This window comes from Athene noctua, chromosome 20, assembly GCF_965140245.1.
Source record: "Athene noctua chromosome 20, bAthNoc1.hap1.1, whole genome shotgun sequence".
In the NCBI taxonomy this organism is placed as follows: Eukaryota; Metazoa; Chordata; class Aves; order Strigiformes; family Strigidae; genus Athene; species Athene noctua.
The window spans coordinates 5,115,600-5,134,922 of record NC_134056.1 but is presented as its reverse complement, the minus strand read 5'-3'; the positions used below and the strand labels follow the sequence as shown (position 1 = coordinate 5,134,922).

At 56.6% G+C, this 19,323-nt stretch overlaps 2 protein-coding genes across 4 annotated transcripts in view; one reads left to right on the top strand and one right to left on the bottom strand.

The window, feature by feature from the left end:
- Nucleotides 1–3,333: 3,333 nt before the first annotated feature.
- BARHL1 (BarH like homeobox 1) lies at nucleotides 3,334–9,141 on the top strand. Its single transcript, XM_074923926.1, has 3 exons — nucleotides 3,334–3,784; nucleotides 7,026–7,248; nucleotides 8,847–9,141. Exons 1-3 carry the CDS (start codon nucleotides 3,334–3,336, stop codon nucleotides 9,139–9,141), a joined length of 969 nt encoding a protein of 322 aa, XP_074780027.1.
- A 6,253-nt stretch (nucleotides 9,142–15,394) lies between these two features.
- Nucleotides 15,395–19,323, bottom strand: part of DDX31 (DEAD-box helicase 31) — a 50,114-nt gene continuing 46,185 nt past the window's right edge. For all 3 annotated transcript variants that reach the window (XM_074923543.1, XM_074923544.1, XM_074923545.1), the window contains exon 20: nucleotides 15,395–15,765. In XM_074923543.1, coding sequence (XP_074779644.1) covers nucleotides 15,621–15,765 — 145 coding nt within the window. In that variant the 3' untranslated portion in view covers nucleotides 15,395–15,620. The remainder of the gene's footprint in view (nucleotides 15,766–19,323) is intronic.

The following is a 19,323-nucleotide window of genomic DNA, read 5'->3' as shown; positions in this document are numbered from 1 at the left end:
TCTTGCTACAGCTCAGCAGCCAGAGCCCTCCAGCCCCTGTCCCGCCTGTGGAGGTGCCCCCCAGCCCCGTCAGGGCTCTCCCCACACCCCAACCCTATGGGAACGCCGGGGGCCAGCCCTGCCCCATGGCTCCAGGGCCAAACCTCACTGGCCGTTGTGCCAGGAAAGCGTGAAGCACTCGGCGAGGTGGGATGCACAGCAGCTCCCAAAGCTGAGTCCTAGAGCCAACCCCGGGGTGCGACTGGGGCTTGTGAGGAGGTGACTGGAAACACAGCTGGCATCGGGGATCTGCTCTTGTCTGGTGCACGCCTGTGTATTTGTGAACAGGAACAGTCTAGAAAAGGGGGTTTAAGGGCAGACACACACAGAGGAAAGGCAGTGTACGCTGCTTAGAGTCTGTACCCAGGAATTCCTACCTGTGCTGGGAGCCACAGGGAAATCATTTGGACCCCACTTGTCCAGTGTCCAGTGATGTAGCGGGGACACCACATGTGGGCAGAATGGGGCATGTTTCTGCCTTGGGGAGTCTAGTTTTGAAACAACTTAATAATAATAATATTAATAATTCGTATTAATTAATGTCAGCCACACTGACATTAAAACATGAGAATCTGTAGCTGCTGGGAGCCCCAGGTAGGGCCTAGGAGTGACAATCTGTCCCCAGAGCCTCGGCTGGGGGTGGCACAACTTAGTGTCTGCTCAGGGATGAAGATGGGGCCCCACACACACCCCAAAATCTTGCACAGCATCAGAGTGGGTTGTTTGAAGGCAGGGACTTTATTCAAGGGAACAAACTACAGCAGCAGACCCACCAGCCCAAACCTGTCCCTGCATGGCTGATCCAAACCCTGATTCCAATCCCACCCCCAGCCCTGCTCCCTCTTCTGGTCCTGTTCCTGGTCCCAAACACAACCTCAGGGCTGGTCCCGATCCCAGTGCCAACCTCCATCCCAAATGGGGTCTACTGGTTGAGGAGGGAGGCTGCCAGAGCCCGGGAGCCAACACACTCACACAGCAGAGAGCTGGGAAGCCCCATCGGAGTCTCTGCCCCATTTCTCACTGGGACCAGTTCCTGCACATCTGTTGCTCTGGTCCAGCCCAAAGCCACGCTTGGCCCAGCCCCACCTCGGGGGACGGATGCTGCAAAACCGACCCCCGGCAGACCAGGACCTTTCAGCCTGTCTCCCAGTCCCTGGCACTGGGACAGCACCTCCCTGCTGGGATCCTTCGCCCAGGGACACCCCCAAGCCAGTTGCACCCCCAGGGTGGGGGCAGGCTGGGACCGGGTCTGATGCTGATTTTGTCCCTGGGCTTCTCCTCTTATAAGACTCTTTTGTTCCGCTGCCCCGATCCCAGCCGGCCCCGAGCCTGCAGGGCCGGGGGCAGGAGGTGCTGGGGGCCCTGCCTGCGCCGCTGCCCGACAGCTGGCAGCCGGGCTTCCCGGGAGGGGGGGGGGCTCTCCCCTCCTTGATCGCCTCCAAGCTGCCGGCCAAGGACGGCTTTGGAAGAGGGACAAGATGCAGCTGCCTGGCCGGGAAGGTGGGGAACAGAAGAAATCGAGTATTTGAGAAATAACCAGCGACGTCGCTTTAAAGTGGCGCAGCTTCCCGCACCCGGGTGTGGACATTTTCCTCATCTCCGCGGCGAAGGGTCTGCCCCCAGGAAAAGCCCCTAAATAAACCCTCGAGGAGGCAGGAGCCAGGCTGACCGGGAGGAAGGTGGGAGTCCTGCGGGAGCCGGTCCCCCTGAGATCAGCAGCAGCAAAACCCCCCGACGGGGCGGGAGGGAGGAAACTTGGTGTCTCCGGGAGAAACGGGCAGGCGGCGGGCAGGGCGGGCAGCCCGGGCTGAGGCCATCGGGGTTTTATTTAAACCGGGGTTGACCGCAGGAAAAAAAAAATCCACCCTGAGCGTGGTCCCTTCCCAGTTTCACCAGTAGGTACCACCGCTGGGCGCTGGGAGAGGGGAAGAGCGGCGATGCCCGGTGCCCCCGCGGATGCTGGCGGTGAACCTCTCCGCTCGGTCACAACCGATTTCGAGGGGATTTAACGAAATTCGCAACTCCGAGGCTCACCTCGGGCTCAGAGCAGCCGCCTCTGCGCTGGGGCTTTAGGGAGCTTTTCGGTGCTTTTTCCTTTTCTTTTTCTCTTTTTTTTTTGTTTTTTTTTTTTTTTTTTAATTTTTTAATTTTAACGCCCAGCGAAAGTTTCCCTGCTTGGGAGGGACCGGCAGATCGGCTAATTGCGGGGGAAGGCGAGCAGAAAGCAGCAACCCCGCGACATCTCCACTCCCCCAGCCACCCCCCCGGCGGCTAATCACCCCATTACGAGCCCCATCAGTGGGATAATGACAGCAAAAGAGGGCGGAAACCGCCCGGAAAGCGCGGGGAACCGGCCGGCAATTAATTCCCGTTAATCAAGCTGCAAGGTGTCGCCGCCGGGGAGTGACATCCCCCAAAACGCTTCGCGGCCAATGGGCGCGTTCACACGGGGAGGGGGACCGGGGTCCCCGAGCCGGAGTGGCACAAGTTCATTTTTTCCCCCCTATTTTCTCCCCCTTCCCCCCCCCCCCCCCCCGCGGAGGGCGCGGCGCTCCCGCCGCTGTCCGAGGTGCTGAAGTCTCCGCAGGCTCCGGAGTGACTCCGGCGTCCGGCCGCTGTCCGAGGTGCTGAAGAGGCTCCTTCGCTCCGGAGTGACTCCGGTTCCCCCCCCCACCCCCCCTCCCCGCTCTGTCCGAGGTGCTGGCGGGGAAGGGGGGCGCCTCGGCGGCCCGACGGCTGGCCACCCCCTCCGCCCTCCCCTCGCCCTTCCCCATTGATTTCTGGATCATTAAGCGGTTAAGGCGCTGCCAAGCCTCACTATCGATCGCTGCCTCCCCACCTCCGGCTGGGAGCCCCCGCGCTGCCCCCCAGCCCCGCGCCGCCGCGGCTCCGGGCAAGGGTGGGGTGGCCGGGGAAGGGGCTGGGACCCCGGGTGAGGTTGGGGTCCGTCCCCCCCCGCCACCCTCTTCGCGGCCAAAGTTTGACTCTGCCTCCCTCTCCCCCCCTCTTCTGTCTGTCTGTCTGTGAGTGCAGCTGGGCGCGATGCTGAAGACGGAGCAGCTCTGGATCTAACGCGCGGCGCCTCGGAGAGCCTTGCAGCGATTGTTGCCCGGAACCCAGGCTGAACTTTGCTCTTTTTTTTTTTTTATTTTTACCTTTTTTTTTCCCCCCCCCCTTTTGCCTCCCCCCCCCCCCCCCCCCATCCTCCTGTTATTGTTAATTATCATTATCAAACCGCTTCCGCCGCGCCCTCCCCGCCAATGCCCGTGTGAGCGCCGGCACTTCGCGGGGGCCATGGAGGGCTCCACCGGGTTTGGGATCGACTCCATCCTCTCCCACCGAGCCGGCAGCCCGGCCGTGCCCAAGGGGGAACCGCTGGTGGGCGACGGCCGGTCCCCGCTGGAGCTGAGCCCCCGCTCGGAGGGCAGCAGCGGGTGCCCCTCGCCCCGCTCACCGGGCCGCGAGTGCCTGGAGGCGGCGGGGCCGCGGCCGGGCCTGGATGCGCATCTCCAGCCGGGGCAGGTCTCAGCTCCCTCCCAGTCCCGGACCGTCACCTCCTCCTTCCTCATCAGAGACATCCTGGCCGACTGCAAGCCCCTGGCCGCCTGCGCCCCTTACTCCAGCACCAATGGACCTCACGGCGGGCAGGAGCCGGCGGGCAGGATCCCCACCAAGCCCGGCGAGGACTTTAGGGAGAAAATGGAAAAAAACACCAGCAGCTCTTCCTCGGACTCGGAGTACAAAGGTAAGAGCCGTTCACCCCGTTGGGCTTCTCACGGCGGCCTGGACCCCAAAGCCTCCGGCGGCCCCGCAGCATCCCGGTGCGCCGGGAGCCGGCCGCGGCGCGCCCCGGGGATGGGGAGGGTCGTGGCACCGGTCGCCCCCGAAATGACCGCGGGGTCGGCAGCAACTTGGGAAAACTTGGAGGGGTGCCGGGGCTCGGTGAGGGTTCGGCCCGGTGGAAGGGGTTGGGGCGATCGGCGCTTCGCCGAAGCCGCCCGGGGGATCCGCAGGGCTGTTTTCCGCGGGGAAGATTCGGCTGTTTCGTTCCTACCCGCGGGGAACGGAGAGAGGAGAACCGGGGGCGGATTTCTGCCTGGGGAAAAAAAAAAAAAAAAAAAAGGAAAGAAAACAATAACAAAATAATCACGGTTTTGTCGGGAATTTCTCCCGCTCCGGTGAGAAACGAACAAGAAAGTCGGCGGGGTTGTATTCGATTTGGATTATTTCTATTATTATTTTGGAGATGGTTTAAAAACGAACACGACAGACAGGGAGCCCCGGGCCGCATCCACGGCACCGGCGGGCAGCGGGGCTGGATGCGGCCACTGCTCGCCCCGGGCCTGGGGTTCCGGCCTCCGGGCCCCTCGCAGCCCCTTCCCCGCCTCCCCCTGCGGCAGCCGGGGCGGGGGGAGGCACGGGAACAGCACGGGGGGGCGAGCTGAGGTCGGTCCTCGCCCCCCGGAGCAATTTATCCCGGCTGTCTATGCCCAACCTGCCCCCATCACCCCTGAAAAAAACTTTCACCCGTGGAAAATTGTTTGCCGGGTGTTTGCGAGGTGGAAGGCGAGGGTGGGAGCAGAAAAGGGGAGGCGATGGCTCCTGATGGGGCTGTTGGATTTTCGGGGGGCTGGCAGGAAAAGAGGGGGACCGGCCGAGCCCCCGGCCCGGCTGCAAATGCACCCTCGGCTCTCCCGGAGCCGCCGCGCTGAAACCCGGTTCATGGAAATAAAAAAAATATTTCCCTAAAGGAGCCTCCAAACGCGGCGGGAGGCTCAGGGCGTAGCGGGGGGATTTTCGCCCCGAAGGAAGGACGGAGCCCGGGGCCGGGGCCGGGGCTGGAAGTGACCCGGGAGAAAGGCTGGGATCGGCCCCGCCGCTCTGCAGGGCCGGCATCGAAAACAGCCGCGATTCCCACCTTGGCGTTTTGTTTTCGCCTCCTACATCCCCCCCCGCCCCCCCGCCCCCCCCCCGCCCCCGAATTCCTTCAGCTTTTCTCCCCCAAATCGCCGAAACGCGAAAAAAGCGAAGGAGGAGGAGAAAAACCGCGGGTTTTCCTCATCCCCCTAAGCCGGCCGAGGCCGGGCTGGGGGGGCCGGTTTGGGGTGGGGGCCGGTACCCCGGCTGCCCTCGGCTCCTCTCCTGCCCCTGCGACGGGGCAGCCACAGCCAGGGTAAAAACGCCGCTTAAATGGGGAAAAAAATTCACTTAAATGGGAGGGAGGGGTGTGCACACACACGGACACGCACGGCTTAAATCGGGGGAAAAAACACCACTTAAATGGGAGAAAAACGCAGCTTAATTGAGGAGAAAACCACGGTTTAAATGAGGGGAAAAACACCGTTTCAATGGGGTAGCGGGTGCAGGTCTCCGCTCTCAACGAGACCTTTTTTTTTTTTTTTTTTTTTTTTCTGCTTTGCAAATGGCATTTCCTGGGGCAAAACCTCCCTGATTTACCCCGCAAAGGGGCTGCGGGGCCGGGCCTAACCCGCGGCGGCAGGATTTGGCCCATGCCTAAATACCAAAAAAACATAATATACATTTATATATATATATACATAGAAATTGTTTTAAGGCTAGGAATAGCCCGGGGAGAGAGCCGGAGCCGGCCGGGGAAGCCGCCGCCGAGCTCAGCCCTTTGGAACTTTTTAGGAGCCGAGGATCAGCCCGGAGGGGGGGGGATTTACCTTCCCCGGGGTGCAGGAGGCCGGACCCGTTTTTCCTCCGCGAAAAAACTCCGCACAAACTTTCGGGCCTTTCCCAGGAAGGAGCGGGACCAGGGCCCCCCCCCCCACCCCCCCGCCCTGCCCGGTGTGGATCCGGCCCCTTCCCGGGCGGTACCGGGGCTTTTCCCGGGAACCGGAGCCGGGTCTCGGTGTTTTAAGGCTCGTCCCCAGCTCGGGCTTTAACTGCTCGGCCAGAGCCGGGATTTCTGGTTGAAGGGTTTCGCTCCCCGGTGGCTCAATTAACTGGATTATTGTCTTCCTACAGAGGGAAATCAGCTCGCGTTCGGCCTCAGCCCTGTCCTGCTAACCCCCGCCACCAGCAAATTTAACATAAACCCCGGAAAAAAAGCCCAAACGCCGCCGATTTGTATAAACTGAGCCTTTTTGCTACGTAATCTCCTCCAGGAGGTTGGGGAAGGCGAGCACAAACAGGGATTTATTTTTTTCCCCTCCGTTCTTTTTTTTTTTTTTTTTTTTTTTTTTTCCTGCTCGGAAATTTTCCTGTCACCCACTAACATTTCACGGCGTAAATTCCCGCGTCGCTCCGCCGGTGCGTATGTACCGACTGCACTAACGAACCGCCGCCAGCCCGTCTCATTCGGCATTGGGTTGGGGTTTTTTTTGATAAATAACAGCACGGGCACGGGCTTACGGAGCCCCTTCCCCTCTATTTCGTTTGTGCGCCCTGGAGAAGGGAGGTTTGTTTTTCAGCATCGCCGGGAGGTCGGGGAGGGGGGGAGAAGCAGCACCACCCCAGCGACTTTCTGCTCCAAAAATGTGGGCTAGGAATTTTCATTTTGGTTTGGTTTGGGTTTTAAAAAGAAAAAAAGGGGGAAAAAATTAAAAGGGAGAAAAGCAAAGGGGGAAAAAATATCCAAGCATCGAGAAAGCTGTTGTGTTTTGGGGAGTAAACCCCGTGCAGGGTCCTGCCCCGTGAGATGTGGGGCGGGGGGAGATGCGGGGGGTTTCTGGGCGGGAGGGCGGCGGGGCCGGGCCGGGGGTCCCCGCAGCACAGCCCGGCGCTCCGGCCCCGCTCCCGGGCCCTGGGGACGGGGAAAGGCCGGGCCCGGCTCGGGGACCCCCCCGAGCCCCCGGTGGGCAGCCGGGGTTAGACCCGACGGGGCCGCAGAGTAAACGCGCCGCGGGCCCGACTCGGGACCTCCGCCGGGTTGTGGCTGCAGGGGGTTACCCCCCTCTTTTGAGGGTATTTCCCTTTCCTTTCCGCCCTGACCTGGCCTCTCCTCCTCCCTCCCGGCTCAGTGAAAGAAGAAGGGGACCGAGAGATCTCCAGCTCCCGGGACAGCCCCCCGGTGCGGCTGAAAAAGCCGCGCAAAGCCCGCACCGCCTTCACCGACCATCAGCTGGCCCAGCTGGAGCGCAGCTTCGAGAGGCAAAAATACCTGAGCGTGCAGGACAGGATGGAGCTGGCCGCCTCCCTCAACCTCACCGACACGCAGGTGAAAACGTGGTACCAGAACAGAAGGTAAAAAATGCACCGTTCCCTCCTGCCCACAGCGCCGGGGTCCCATCCTGCCCCTCTCCCCGGCCCCGCACCCCCAAACCCGGCAGGGCTTTTGCACCCACAACCCCCCGGGCCCTGCTGGCACCAGTGTCATGTGTGTGTCCCCCTCCCCGGGGGCCTTTTACCCCAGAGTAAGGGGGAGAAAAGTGATGCCGAGGCAGGGCAGGTTTGGGGCGAGGGGGAGGGGGGCAATCCGTGCCCCCAGCCCCGACGAGGCGGGGAGACAGGACCGGGCTTCCAGCTAAACACAACGGCATAACACATCGGCCCATTAATAATAGATACCAATTACTGCTTTGGGCATCAATAATTAACACCCCTTACAGTAATTACACAATTATTATTATGATGAATAATTTACTGGTGGAAATAGGTTTAGCGCTTCAGCGACAAATCTGTGAAAGGGCTGGAGACGGGCGATGGCTCCAGTGGCTTTATCCGGACACCCCCGTCGGCGCTTCTCCAGCCCCGACCACGAAACGAGGGACCCCCGGCTGCAGCCCCCACCCCACCTCTCCCTCACCCCAGGTTTTAACCCCCACCCCCCCCCACCCCCGCTCATTTCCAGTCCCGTTTCGCCATCTGCAAAGATCCGCGACTGAGCAACACGTCGAGGATTTGGGGGAGTTCAGGGGCGCCGGGGGCTGTGACTTCACCCCCTCTTCTCCCTAAATCCCTCCCGCAAGGACACGCCGGAGCGGGACCGGTGCCCGCAGCCCCTCTCCCCGGCCAACCCGGCCTGGCCGGCGGCCCCGACGTGGGGAGACCCCCGGTCCGGGGCTTCCCCGTGAGATCCGGCACAGACACACACACGTGTATATATGTGTGGACACGTACCTATACTAGGTGTGCGGATAGATGCATATATATAAAAATCTACACGCCTATATGTACATATACACACACATATAAATATAGATATACGCCGCAAACGAATGCCCCGGGACGCTGCCCCACGCCTGTCCCCCCGCGGGACCCCCGCACCCGCCCGAGGGGCCCGGCCCAGCCCCGGCAGCCCCGGCCCGGGGAGCGGGGGGGTGTCCCGGGGCCGGAGCATCGCGGCGGCGGCAGCAGCGACCCGGCTGAGCGACGGGGCTGCCGGGCCGAGGGGCCCCCGTGGCTGTCACACGCGAGATGCCGTTTGCGATTCTCAATCTGGAATTTGCACCCCGGGAAGGGACTGAAATGTTGGTCGCGATTTGTAGCGCAGGGATTTTCACCCCGCCAGCGGATCCCGGCCGGGTTGGGGCTCCGGTGCCGCCGGGGAGGCTCCGTGGGGCTCACACCGGGCTACCGCGGCGGGGACACGGGGAGGAAACCCCCTCGCCCCGTTAATGGGGTCTACGCCCCCCTTCACTGGGCTGGTCCCCCCAACCCCAGCCCAGCCCGGCCGGCCGGGGGGGGGGGACTGGCCCCGGGGGCCAGCGGCGGGGAGAGGGGATGCGCAAGGAGAGCAGAGCCCGGGGAAAGCGGGTGTGCGGACGGTAAAAAGAGCTCGGGAGCGGGTTTTGGAGCATCCCTCCCTCCTTGACCCCTTCTCTCAACTTGTCCCCCCCCAGGACCAAATGGAAAAGGCAGACGGCGGTGGGCCTGGAGCTGCTGGCCGAGGCTGGCAACTACTCAGCCCTCCAGAGGATGTTCCCCTCGCCCTACTTCTACCCGCAGAGTTTGGTCTCCAACCTGGACCCCGGCGCCGCTCTTTACCTGTACCGCGGCCCCAGCGCGCCCCCCCCCGCCCTACAGAGACCCTTGGTGCCCCGCATCCTCATCCACGGACTGCAGGGCGGCAGCGAGCCCCCCCCGCCCCTGCCCCCGCTGCCCGGCGTCCTGCCCCGGGCCGCGCAGCCCCGGTGAGCCCCGACCGGGCCGGGGGGGGGAGGGAGGGGGGGCTGGAGGGGGCCCACCCCACCTCTGGGGCCGCGGGCAAGCGAGAGACTCCCGCTCATCCCCAAATATATAAATATATATATATAAATGAGACCGACCTCCCCCCTCCCCCGTCTTTTTTTAAATATATATAAAGAATGCAAGAAGCAAGGGCAGGTTCGGCGGGACGGGGAGCCGGCAGAGCTGGCCACCCCCCCGTGGGGCACTCGCCGCCTTACCCCCCTGTGCCCCCGAAGGGCAGCGGGGCCGTTGCTGTCCCGTGTGTGTCCCCCCCCCCCCAAGCCTGGGACGGCGCCGGCAGCACGGGCAGCTCGGGGGGGGGGGGCTTTGCCTTTCCTCCCCCCCCCCCCAGGAACTGCCGGGGGGGGGGCCGAGCCATCCCTGCCCCGGACGGCTCTGGGGAGCCCCGTCCCCTCCTTCCCCGGCTCCCCATCCGCAGGGCACCGGTCCCACCGCCGGGAAGGGCCATTGCGGGGGGTGCTGGGGGGGTGTCCGGACCGCCGGTCCCCGCCCGCCGCAGCGAGACTTTGGGACGTCCGTGACTTAAAAAAAAAAAAAAAAAAAAAAAAAAAAGAAAAGAAAAGAAAAAAAAAACAACAAAAAAAAGCGCGGCGAAATGTAAATACGGTGCGCAAAATGTATATGAATTATTTATTTGTGAACCCTGAGGGCGTATTTGTGTAAGTGATTCTTGTCAGTCTGTATCCCGGGGCCGGCCCGGCCGGGGTGGGGGGCGCGGGGGGGGCTCGGGGAGCCGCGGCCGTTCCCGCTCCCCCCCCCCCCCCTTTTTTAAATGTGGAAATAAAAACTTCTTTACAAACAAACGGGTCTCTTCTCCGCCGGCCCTTTCTTCCCCTCCTGCTTGTTTGCTCTGGCGGATCAGCCGCCGCCGAGGGAAAGGGAAAAGCAAAGAGGAGTTTTCCCACCTCCCATCGCAGGGGGAGCCCCCCCCTCCCCTCCCCTCCCTGGGGCTCGGCTCCCCCCCTGGGGTCGCCCCCCCCTCCGGCCCGGCGCGGCCCCAGTGCCGGCATGCGGGGCTGGGGCGGGGAGGGGGGGACCGGGACACCGGGGCGATGCTGCCCGGTGCGGTGAATTAATAACGCTAATCTTAAGTGTATAATTGCCTAAGTGCTTTAAATGATCGCTTTGGAAAATGGATTGTTTCCACCCTTTAAAAGTGTCGCTCATCTGGCCGCGGCCAGCGAGCCCGGCAGCTGGTCCCCGGGACAGCCGGGCAGCGGCTCGCCCGCTCCGGGAGCCGACAGATGGGCTGCGGACCCGGCCCCCCCGGCCCCCCCGGCCCTCCGCCACCCCCCCAGGCCCTCCGCCATCCCCTCTCCCCCCAACCCTCTGCAGCCGGCGGGCCCGGCTGTCTGCGGACTGCCCCCCCCCAGCTCCCCCGGGCCGGGTCCCAGCCCGGTGCCCCCAGCCCGGCTCCGTCCCGGGAGTTTTGCCCCGGCCCCCCCCCAGCCCCGCTGGAGGGGGGGGGTGTTATTGTCGGCTCGGCCAAATGCACAGCCACGCCTGGGGGCGAGAGCCCCCGGCCTTTGTGGACCGGGCTGTTCCTTTGCATGTGAATGGGGGAGTTTGGTAAATCCCCGGGCCTCGGCTGGGGCGAGGAGGAGGAGGAGGAGGAGGAAGGGGGGGGTCGCTCCCAGCTCGGGGTTAATGAAGTGGGAAAGGAGTCTTTCAGAGAGGCCTGCAAACAACCCCCCTCCCCGGGCAACAAACACCCCCCCCTCCCCCTCAAATCCTACATGGATTGACTTAAACCCAGGGGATAAGTGCTTTAAATTAATCTCATTGAATAAGAATGAGGCCAAACAAAACTCTTTAAAATCATATTAAAAATCTATCAAAGGACAACTTGCAGTGGGTGTGCTTTTCATTTGTGAGCCCAAAGGCAAGGAGCATACAGCAACCTTCCTCCCATTTACACAGCAGGAATGTGAATCAAAGACATTCTCTAATATTTAATTGTCCTTGTAGCGGTAGCACATTCCTCCTCTTACATTAATGAAGTACAAGGCTTCGTTACACGTTTGTAATTGCAATATTTAAATTTGCCATCGCACATCTGGAAGAGGCTGGAAACTCCCCTGTAACAGGGGGTCTGAGCGCCGTGGCTGTGACGGGGTCTGGGTTGTGGTAGAAGGTTGGGAGGAGAGAGCGGAGCAGAGCCCTGAGGAAACCTCTGCCCCGGGAAGGGGGAATGGCCGTGCTGGGTCTGCCCGGGAAGGAAAGAGAGCAGAGGGGAAGCGAGGGCTGGAGCAGTCTCCTCCAGGGAGATCTTGTAGCAGAGTCAAGCAAGGCAAGCTTCAAAATAAATCAGTTTAGGGGAGATACCACACACTGTAGGCCCCCATCAGAGAGCACCGCACTTGCCCCACAAACAGCGTCTTGTGTGGGGGGATCCCAGCGGCCTCAGAAGCTGCCGAAGGATCAGCCTCACCTCCAGCTTGCGTGCGGTGACCCGCTGTCCACCAGCAGAACCCACCAGCACTGGGGCTGCACCTACAGCAGCCCCTGACCAGGCTGGAAACTCATTTCTAGCAGCTGGTGCCAGGCCGGCACGATCCTGGCAAGTCCTGGGGCGTGGGACAGGCTGTGGTGGGTTGAAATTAGATGAAGCGGTAAAAATGGCACAGTTGAGAAGGAACACCAGTCCCCATTAAGGAAAACTTTGGAGTACTGCACCAGTTCTGTGCCACCGATTTCTCCCGGGGTACAGATGCTCCAGCAGACAGGCTGCTGGGGGTTGGTTTCAGGCAGCTCCAGGCTCTGGATCCAAGACACAAACCAGTTAGTGCAGTGGGTTTGCCAGGACCAAACACAATCCTGGCTCTCAAGCCCCTTCTGGGCTTTTACCCAGCTTGAGGGCCATCTTCCTCCCCTCCCGACACAGCTTTAACCAGGACCACCACCCTGGGAACAGACAAAGAACAAAAGCTGCTCCTCTGAACATGCCAACACACACAAATCCAGTGAAATCAGCAGAATTGTTCCTAGCCAAGATGTTTTATGGTTTCATCTGAACACCAAACAAAATGATGCCAGAACGAAAAGCCTGGAACAATCGGTGCTTTTCCTGCTCTCTCCCCAGGCTTACAGAGAAAATAAGCTGTTGTAAACAGGGAAGTTCGTCGCTGTCTGTCCTTAGCTAGGGGCGCTTCTCAGCAGTGGGGTACCAGGGCTAAGGTGTCCTGTGTTTGACCTAGACGCTGAAAGCCGGTGTTCAACCGTGCCCCTTGACCCAAGGTGACCTCCTTGCTTTTTCCTGTCCCAAAGCCTTGAAGGGCAAACTCAAGATGCTCCAGCTGCAGAGGAGGATGTGGGCTCCTGTTACTGGCAGAGGACACAGAGCCAGAAGTAAGATGAAAAAAGGTGCACCAGAGCATCTCCTGGGTGAGGCAGGACTCCAGGCGAGAGAGCAGGGGGAAGCAGCAGGGAAGGCAAACCCAAACCACGTCCAGGCCTGACTCACAGACAGCTTTACAGAAAAGCTCCACGGGGCCAATATTTCAAGACCAAACGCAGAAATATCAAGCTGCAGGGCAGCAAGGCCCCTGCTACTCATCACAAGACAAGAAAGCAAACCTCACCAAAGCCAATGCTGGTGCAGCCAGAGGAAGGTGCAGTTTCACCGAGCGCTGCCAAGAGCTGACCCCCCCTGCCCTTCCGAGCAGCTCCCAGCCAGCCAGGACCCCTGCGACAGGCCACGCACCTCAGAGCAGGAGGGGACAAATTCAGGAGCAGCTCAGGGCGACATCCACCTGCTCCATGCCAGGGCTGCGCCCAGGGAACCCACCGTGACCCCAGCAGCTCCTCCAGCATTCAGGTGCTCAGAGGACGTGGGAGCCTCTGCGCCCACAACACCCCACTGATGGGGCTCGGAGCTCGGCCACCCCTGCTCCACAGCCCCTGCCCTGCCTTGGTGAAGAGACGCTTTGAGTTGAGTACAATTTAACTCCAAACCCACCAGGTTCTTCTCAAATTGTGTGGTGTGTAAGGATAAAATAAAACCAGCTCAGAGCCCAGCTAGAGCTGCCAAAGTGTAAATAAGGGCAGAATTTGGTTCCTGCTGACCCAGCTACAATTCAAACACATTTTGCACATCGGCCTTCAAGTTTATTAAGGGCAAACTTGGCTTAGCTTGAGGTGCGTGTGCATTTAACACTCTTGTGTAACAGTCTCCTCTTCTTCCTTTCCCTAATCATGCAAGTAATCCAGCACTATCTGCTAAAAGATGGTGAAGCTGAAGGAAAAAAGCATTCTATTTTTTTTTTTTTTTTTTAAAAAAATCACATTATTCATCATAACTGTTTGTAATGTTACAGGCCCAGTTAGTACAGACAGCAATGAGATTTCCTGACGTCTCTCACCAATGTGCTGTTGGCCTTCATTCCTACTATTATGAATTTGCCAATAGTCCCTATTAATTCATACGTGACAGTCAGCCAGGAGAAGGTCATGTATTTTCCCCTCATGCACACTATCAGTTCTTCCCAAACTTACACTCTCTGCATCACTCTGAGTCATTTTCATCCTCAGGGGTTTCTTTTCTGTTTAAGTTGACATTTGCCTTAAACCTGATTACTCTTCCAAACAGCACTCATAACAAAATCGGGTGGGCTTTGTTGTTATTTTATCTTAATCTAATGAATGCCAGCAACTTCACGCTCTCTGCAAAAACATGATTAATTTTATATTGGTGCCTTTTTACCATCTTTCTGAAGTGTTAAAAAAAGTACTGCAGTAAAATCAGTGTGTTTGCTAATTGCTTGTGAGGAAAAAAGATTTGTTTCTCATAAAGTTACATTCACTTCAGAAATTAAATAAATTTGGATTGATTGTTTCCCTCCCACAGTCTTTAGTATGACTCACTATAGCCCAAAGTAGGTGCCCTCAATTCTGTATGCACAAAGCAGGTATCATTTTCATCTGGTTATGCACCTTTTTCAGTACTTTTTTCCCTTCCAGCACCTGAAATTGCCACCGGATTTGAGCACTTTCTGGTCCTGCGTTAAACAGCATGCCTGGCTTGGGTCACGGGTGGGCTGCTCTTCATCTCTTTCCTTGAGGAAGACACACGCAGGCAGCAGAAAGCTGTTTTGGCAGGGTTTAGCACCGTTTCTGAATGTGTACTGCTTGCTTGTGTCACAGGAGGTGCTGGAAGCAGCGCAGCGAGGAAGGCAGGCAGAGGGAGGTGGGTGCTCACCTGTAGGCCCTGGGGGAGTTTGTACATCTCCTGCAGGCCCTGGGGGGACCCGCTCTCCCCCTCTCCTCACCAACTCAAAGAGGAGCTTTGTCACGGACTCCACTAGAGCTCGCGTTCCATTTCACATGCTGGGCAATGGTGAAGGAGCCTCGGCACATTTGGGGCCATACTGCATCCTTTTTCTCAGCAACCCCAATTCTCTGATAAGCAAGAACAAGATAAAAACAAACGGGAAAAGCAAGAAGTGAAATCCATTAGCTTGGGACGTACTCAAAACAGGTGTAGCCAAAGTAGAGAACCCCAAAACCCAGGGTTACTACTGGTAAGTGTTAGCAAGAGCCTGCAAAGACTTTAATGTTCAGAGAGGTGAGACATTTCATACATACTCTGCGTTATATAATTAGGTATGACAATATGCTGCAGGCAAGGAGAAGTTTGGAGATTGCTGGATTCCACGCTGGCTCCTTCCCACAGTGACAACGTTTGTTCCCAAACTCAGGAGTTTTGACATGAAGTTTTGTGCCCATGAGCTCTGCCCCAAAGGGACCATGTGTCATTACATTGAAGAGTTCTCCACAATCCTGCTGCTTGCACTGAAATCAGGAGGTTCCTTCCAGGGGGCAAAATCTGACTAATGATCAGCGTCCAGGGACAGACCCTGCCCCAACGCACAAGGACAGGAGAGAAGGTGGCAGCAACGTGGCTATGTTACCAGAGACAGGAGCAAAGTGTCCCCCTGGATAGTGAGAGGGGAAAGGGCGGCCTCGCCTCTCCTCTTAAACATGCTCCTGGAACACCTCCTCTGTCACTACTGTTTATCTGGTTAAAAACAAGCAAGTAAGCAGATTGTGGAGTGTTTCTACAGGTCTTTTAAACAGGGAAGCATCTCCTGTCTGAGTACTTGCCTTGCTTTCACATTATATAGACATCACATTTCTCTGAGAACTATATTTAACATTTTTTATTTTTCTTGCAAAAACCACCTTAGAAACTCTGTGCATCTTCAGGAAGCCACATTTAATTGCAGCGGTGCAATTAAATCCAGGACACACCTGGATTCGATTCCATTTGGACTTATGGAATGAAGGGGAGGAGGCCAAGATCCCCAAGACCCCTCCCATATTTGCCTGATAAATTGAAACACTCCTCAGTTGATTTGGCAGGTCACCCTGACCCCCGGCTGAGGCACTCAAGCAGGTTTCGCAGCCAATGACTGGAAGGTCCCGGCTTATGTTGGAATCTGCTGGTTGCCAGGTTTTCTCTGTTTTTTCTTCTTGACCTTGGATACACCAGTGTCCATCCCACTGGAATATTCAGATCGCAGGATCTCAGCAAGGCGATGTTTGCCGTGGGTCTTCCTGAGAAGGTCAGACCTGGGCAGAGGGAAGAGAAGAGGAATTAGATTTCCTTCTCTCTGAACTGCTGCTAGGTGGGTTACTTATTTTACAGCCGTGGAAAAATGACATTTGCGCATTAGCAGAACAGCTTCCTTTTCTTGAGGCTTGATTTGAAATTCTGTCTCATGCAAAATTAGATATTGTTGTGACAGGTTTTCACAAAGGTGGCAAAATATCATGCCGTTTTTAAAAGCAAGCCTTTGTTCTGTACAAATGCTCTTGCAGGGGTGGCGGGGAGAAGGAGGGAAGGTTGTGTGCTGAAGGCTGATGAATTAGGTGACACAGCAGTTTGAAAATTAGAATAAGAATAAAAAAAAACCCTAACAGCCTTAAGACATCGAACAATGGAAACATTTTATAAACAGAGCTTAAATCCAGAGCTTGAAAACACAAAAAAACCCAAACAAACAAGAAGAAAGAAAAAAAAAAAAAAAAGTCAGGAGTCTAAACCCAACAGACTCTTTTCTTGCAGTGTCCTGCAGACATCACATGCACCTTACAGCCTCCCTCTCCAGAGACCGGCTTTTGCAAAGGTAGCTGCATTCTGCCCTGCCACTAAACTCCAACATGGATCTCCCTGTAGCCCTAAACTGCCAGCTATAAATATAAAAACCCACTCAGCATTTTTCCACCACAAGTTCTGCCACTGCCCTGCTCTATAACCTTGGGTAAATCTCATCCTCACTGCTGCTATCGCTCTCGCTTGTTTAAACTGAAATCCCTTCAGGGCAGGACCTATCGTTCCCAGCAACATTCCCATGGTCCTGGGCACAACGGGGTATCCACAGCTACTGGTGTCTGGACATCCCGCTCTTCTCTTTATAATACGGACCACAGAATCCCAGAATCGTCTCGGTTGGAAAAGACCTTGAAGATCCTCCAGTCTAACCATTAACCTTCACACTGACCGTTCTCAACTCCACCAGATCCCTCAGCACTACGTAACAGCTCTCAAAAATTTCCAGAGAAGTGAACAGAAGTCCTAAAGGCTGGTGCCTTACAGCACTGCCTTTCAGGGTTCCTTCAGCTGTCCAGAACCGTGGTGGGGATCACAAGAAGTATTTTTGGCTGCAGCAACAGATCAATCCATTCATTAGGCCAAACACACCAAGGCAGCAAGGGACGCAAGCTCTTGGCTGTTGAGGGTATTTGCTTGCTCCCTTTTCCACAGCTTATTTTCCATCCCTGTGTGGGTTTCATGGCTGGAGTGGGTTTGGAAGGATGGACCAGAATGATGAGAAAGATGGTGTGATTACCACTGAAAGATGGCTTTCCTGAGAAGAGAAAGCCTGGAATACACATATGAAAAGACTGAGTTACCTTTGGTGCAGTCCCCAATCTCACCCTAATTAAACATTCAAGCTCTGCGTGGATAGAAGGGCTAGAGACTGGACGTCCTGGTGAAATAAGACACAGCCACCACTCAGTTTGAACCCACAGAAACTAAACCAAAAAGACAATCAACTCGAAAGTGACTGTACAGCTAACGAAGCAGCCGTGCTGCTGGTGAAGCTGTCCCTGCAGTACCACCAGAGCAGACGTGCCCTGCGGAAGGGCCTTCCCGAAGGCACGAGCCACAGCAGCACGGCGGGCCAAGGCGTGCCCTCCACTAGCCCAGCTCTGCTGCAAGAACTCTGTAGTGCAGCTCAGCTCCCTCCATCACTTGATAAAGTTTCTATTTGACACTTTCATTGTGTCTCCAAGCATTTACTACAGTAATTCGAGGGTTACCAAGCAACAGATCAGTTTACTTAACAACAGGGAACTATCTGTTGCAAAAGGACAAGTAATCCACCAGTAGCTGCCGGGCTGAGTTGCAGCTCAGCAGGGAGGTTGTCCAATGCTTTATTATCAATCAGGTGAAATCATTGCCCAATTAGTAAATCAATACCCCCTGCTGTGGTGATCAGCTGTACATAGAAGAGCAAGGATGCAGGGAAAAGGGAGGTTTCTCCCTCTAACCAGGGCCACAAAAATCAATGGAGCTGTGCTGTGGAACCAGTGCTGATCACGGAGAGAAGAAAAGCAGCTGTCAAGGCCCTGTTTAACCACGAGATGGAAGAGCCACGGGCAACAGCAACAGTCTGCAGTTGACAGCACACCAGGAAAATGCACGTGGTCAGGATCCCTGGCCAGATTCTGATTCCTGTTGTAAACCTTAAATTCCCCTCCCTGTCAACTGATGAAAGCCTCTGGGGCTCTGCCAGAGCCACCCAGATAACATCTCGAAGGAAAGGCGCCCTGTGGTTATGAGACAAAGCCCAGGAGAACAGAGCAAGACCTTGATACTCACCCTCTGAGTATCCTTGGGCAAGGTATTTAATCTCTTTGGCCTTCATGCCCATTCTCCCACCTAATACCCTGGGTCAACTGCATTTTCCCTGTTGCTGGAGGCTGGTGTGATATTAATTTAAGAGAGCTGTGTGGTGAGACTGGATCCTGTGGCAAAAAGCTTCACAGAAAGGCTGTAAATGTAAGATGCATTTGCAACACAGACAGAACCCATGTTCCCATCACTGGATAAACACATGGATTGTCAGCATCTCTTTCTGTGATCTCGTGTCTAGATATCACGCTATATTGAGCCCTAATGAGAACACATCATGTTGATAACGGGCAGAGAAATCCCCAGCCCTTTAAATCCCTCCCTCCAAACACAACAGTCTTTAGGTGGGGAACTACAAAACAGCGCAGCTAAAAGAAACTTGCAAGGGGAAAAAAAGATTCACTAATGACTGACCCATCCCAATGTGCTACAGTGCCAAGATTTCAGCAGGGCTTAAAGGAGAAAGGAATGTTCAAATGGATGAGAAAATAGCCACTTTTATCAGCTGGGGGAAAATGAGACAGGAATAGAGAAGTCATAACTCAGAAAATGAAACAGCCCCCACACGTGCGTTAGGAAGAACCTCTCCCTGAACACGAGCTATTTGACTTCTCTGTGTTACTGGCCAGCACACTGGGCCTTGAGTGCTGTGATATACTGGATGCCAGGCAGAAGCACCACTGGACTACTACTCTTTTACGCTAGATATGGGGTATCAGGACTCCCATAAAAGCCAGATGGGAATTGGTAAGTAGTCAGAGGAGCCAGCAGAGATGAGTTAGCACCACCTTCTAACTTCAAGTGGGGGAAACATCATCCCTTCACTTGCAAGGCTTAACCCTAGACCCAACCACTGCTTTGGGCTTTATGTTCCAGGTATAGGGCAAACCCCATATCACCCCAGATCTATCTAATCACCTCATTACCAAGGGGAGAGAAAGGTGCTTTGCACAGTGAGGAAGGGAAGGCAGAGAGCCTAGTTATTGCTTGGCATGGTCTGAGAAAGCTCCCCTCCTCCTCACGGAGACAGAAGAAGGAATAAACGACCCAGGTTTACAGCTGCCTGTGCACATCTGTAATTAAGTTGCAACCTCACAAAAACTGGTACCAAGAGCCTCAGCAGAGAGACAATAAGGAAACAGAGGATCTGTCCCCAGATTACTTTGTTATATTCTAAAAGGCCAGGAAAGACCAAGCCAGAGACAAAC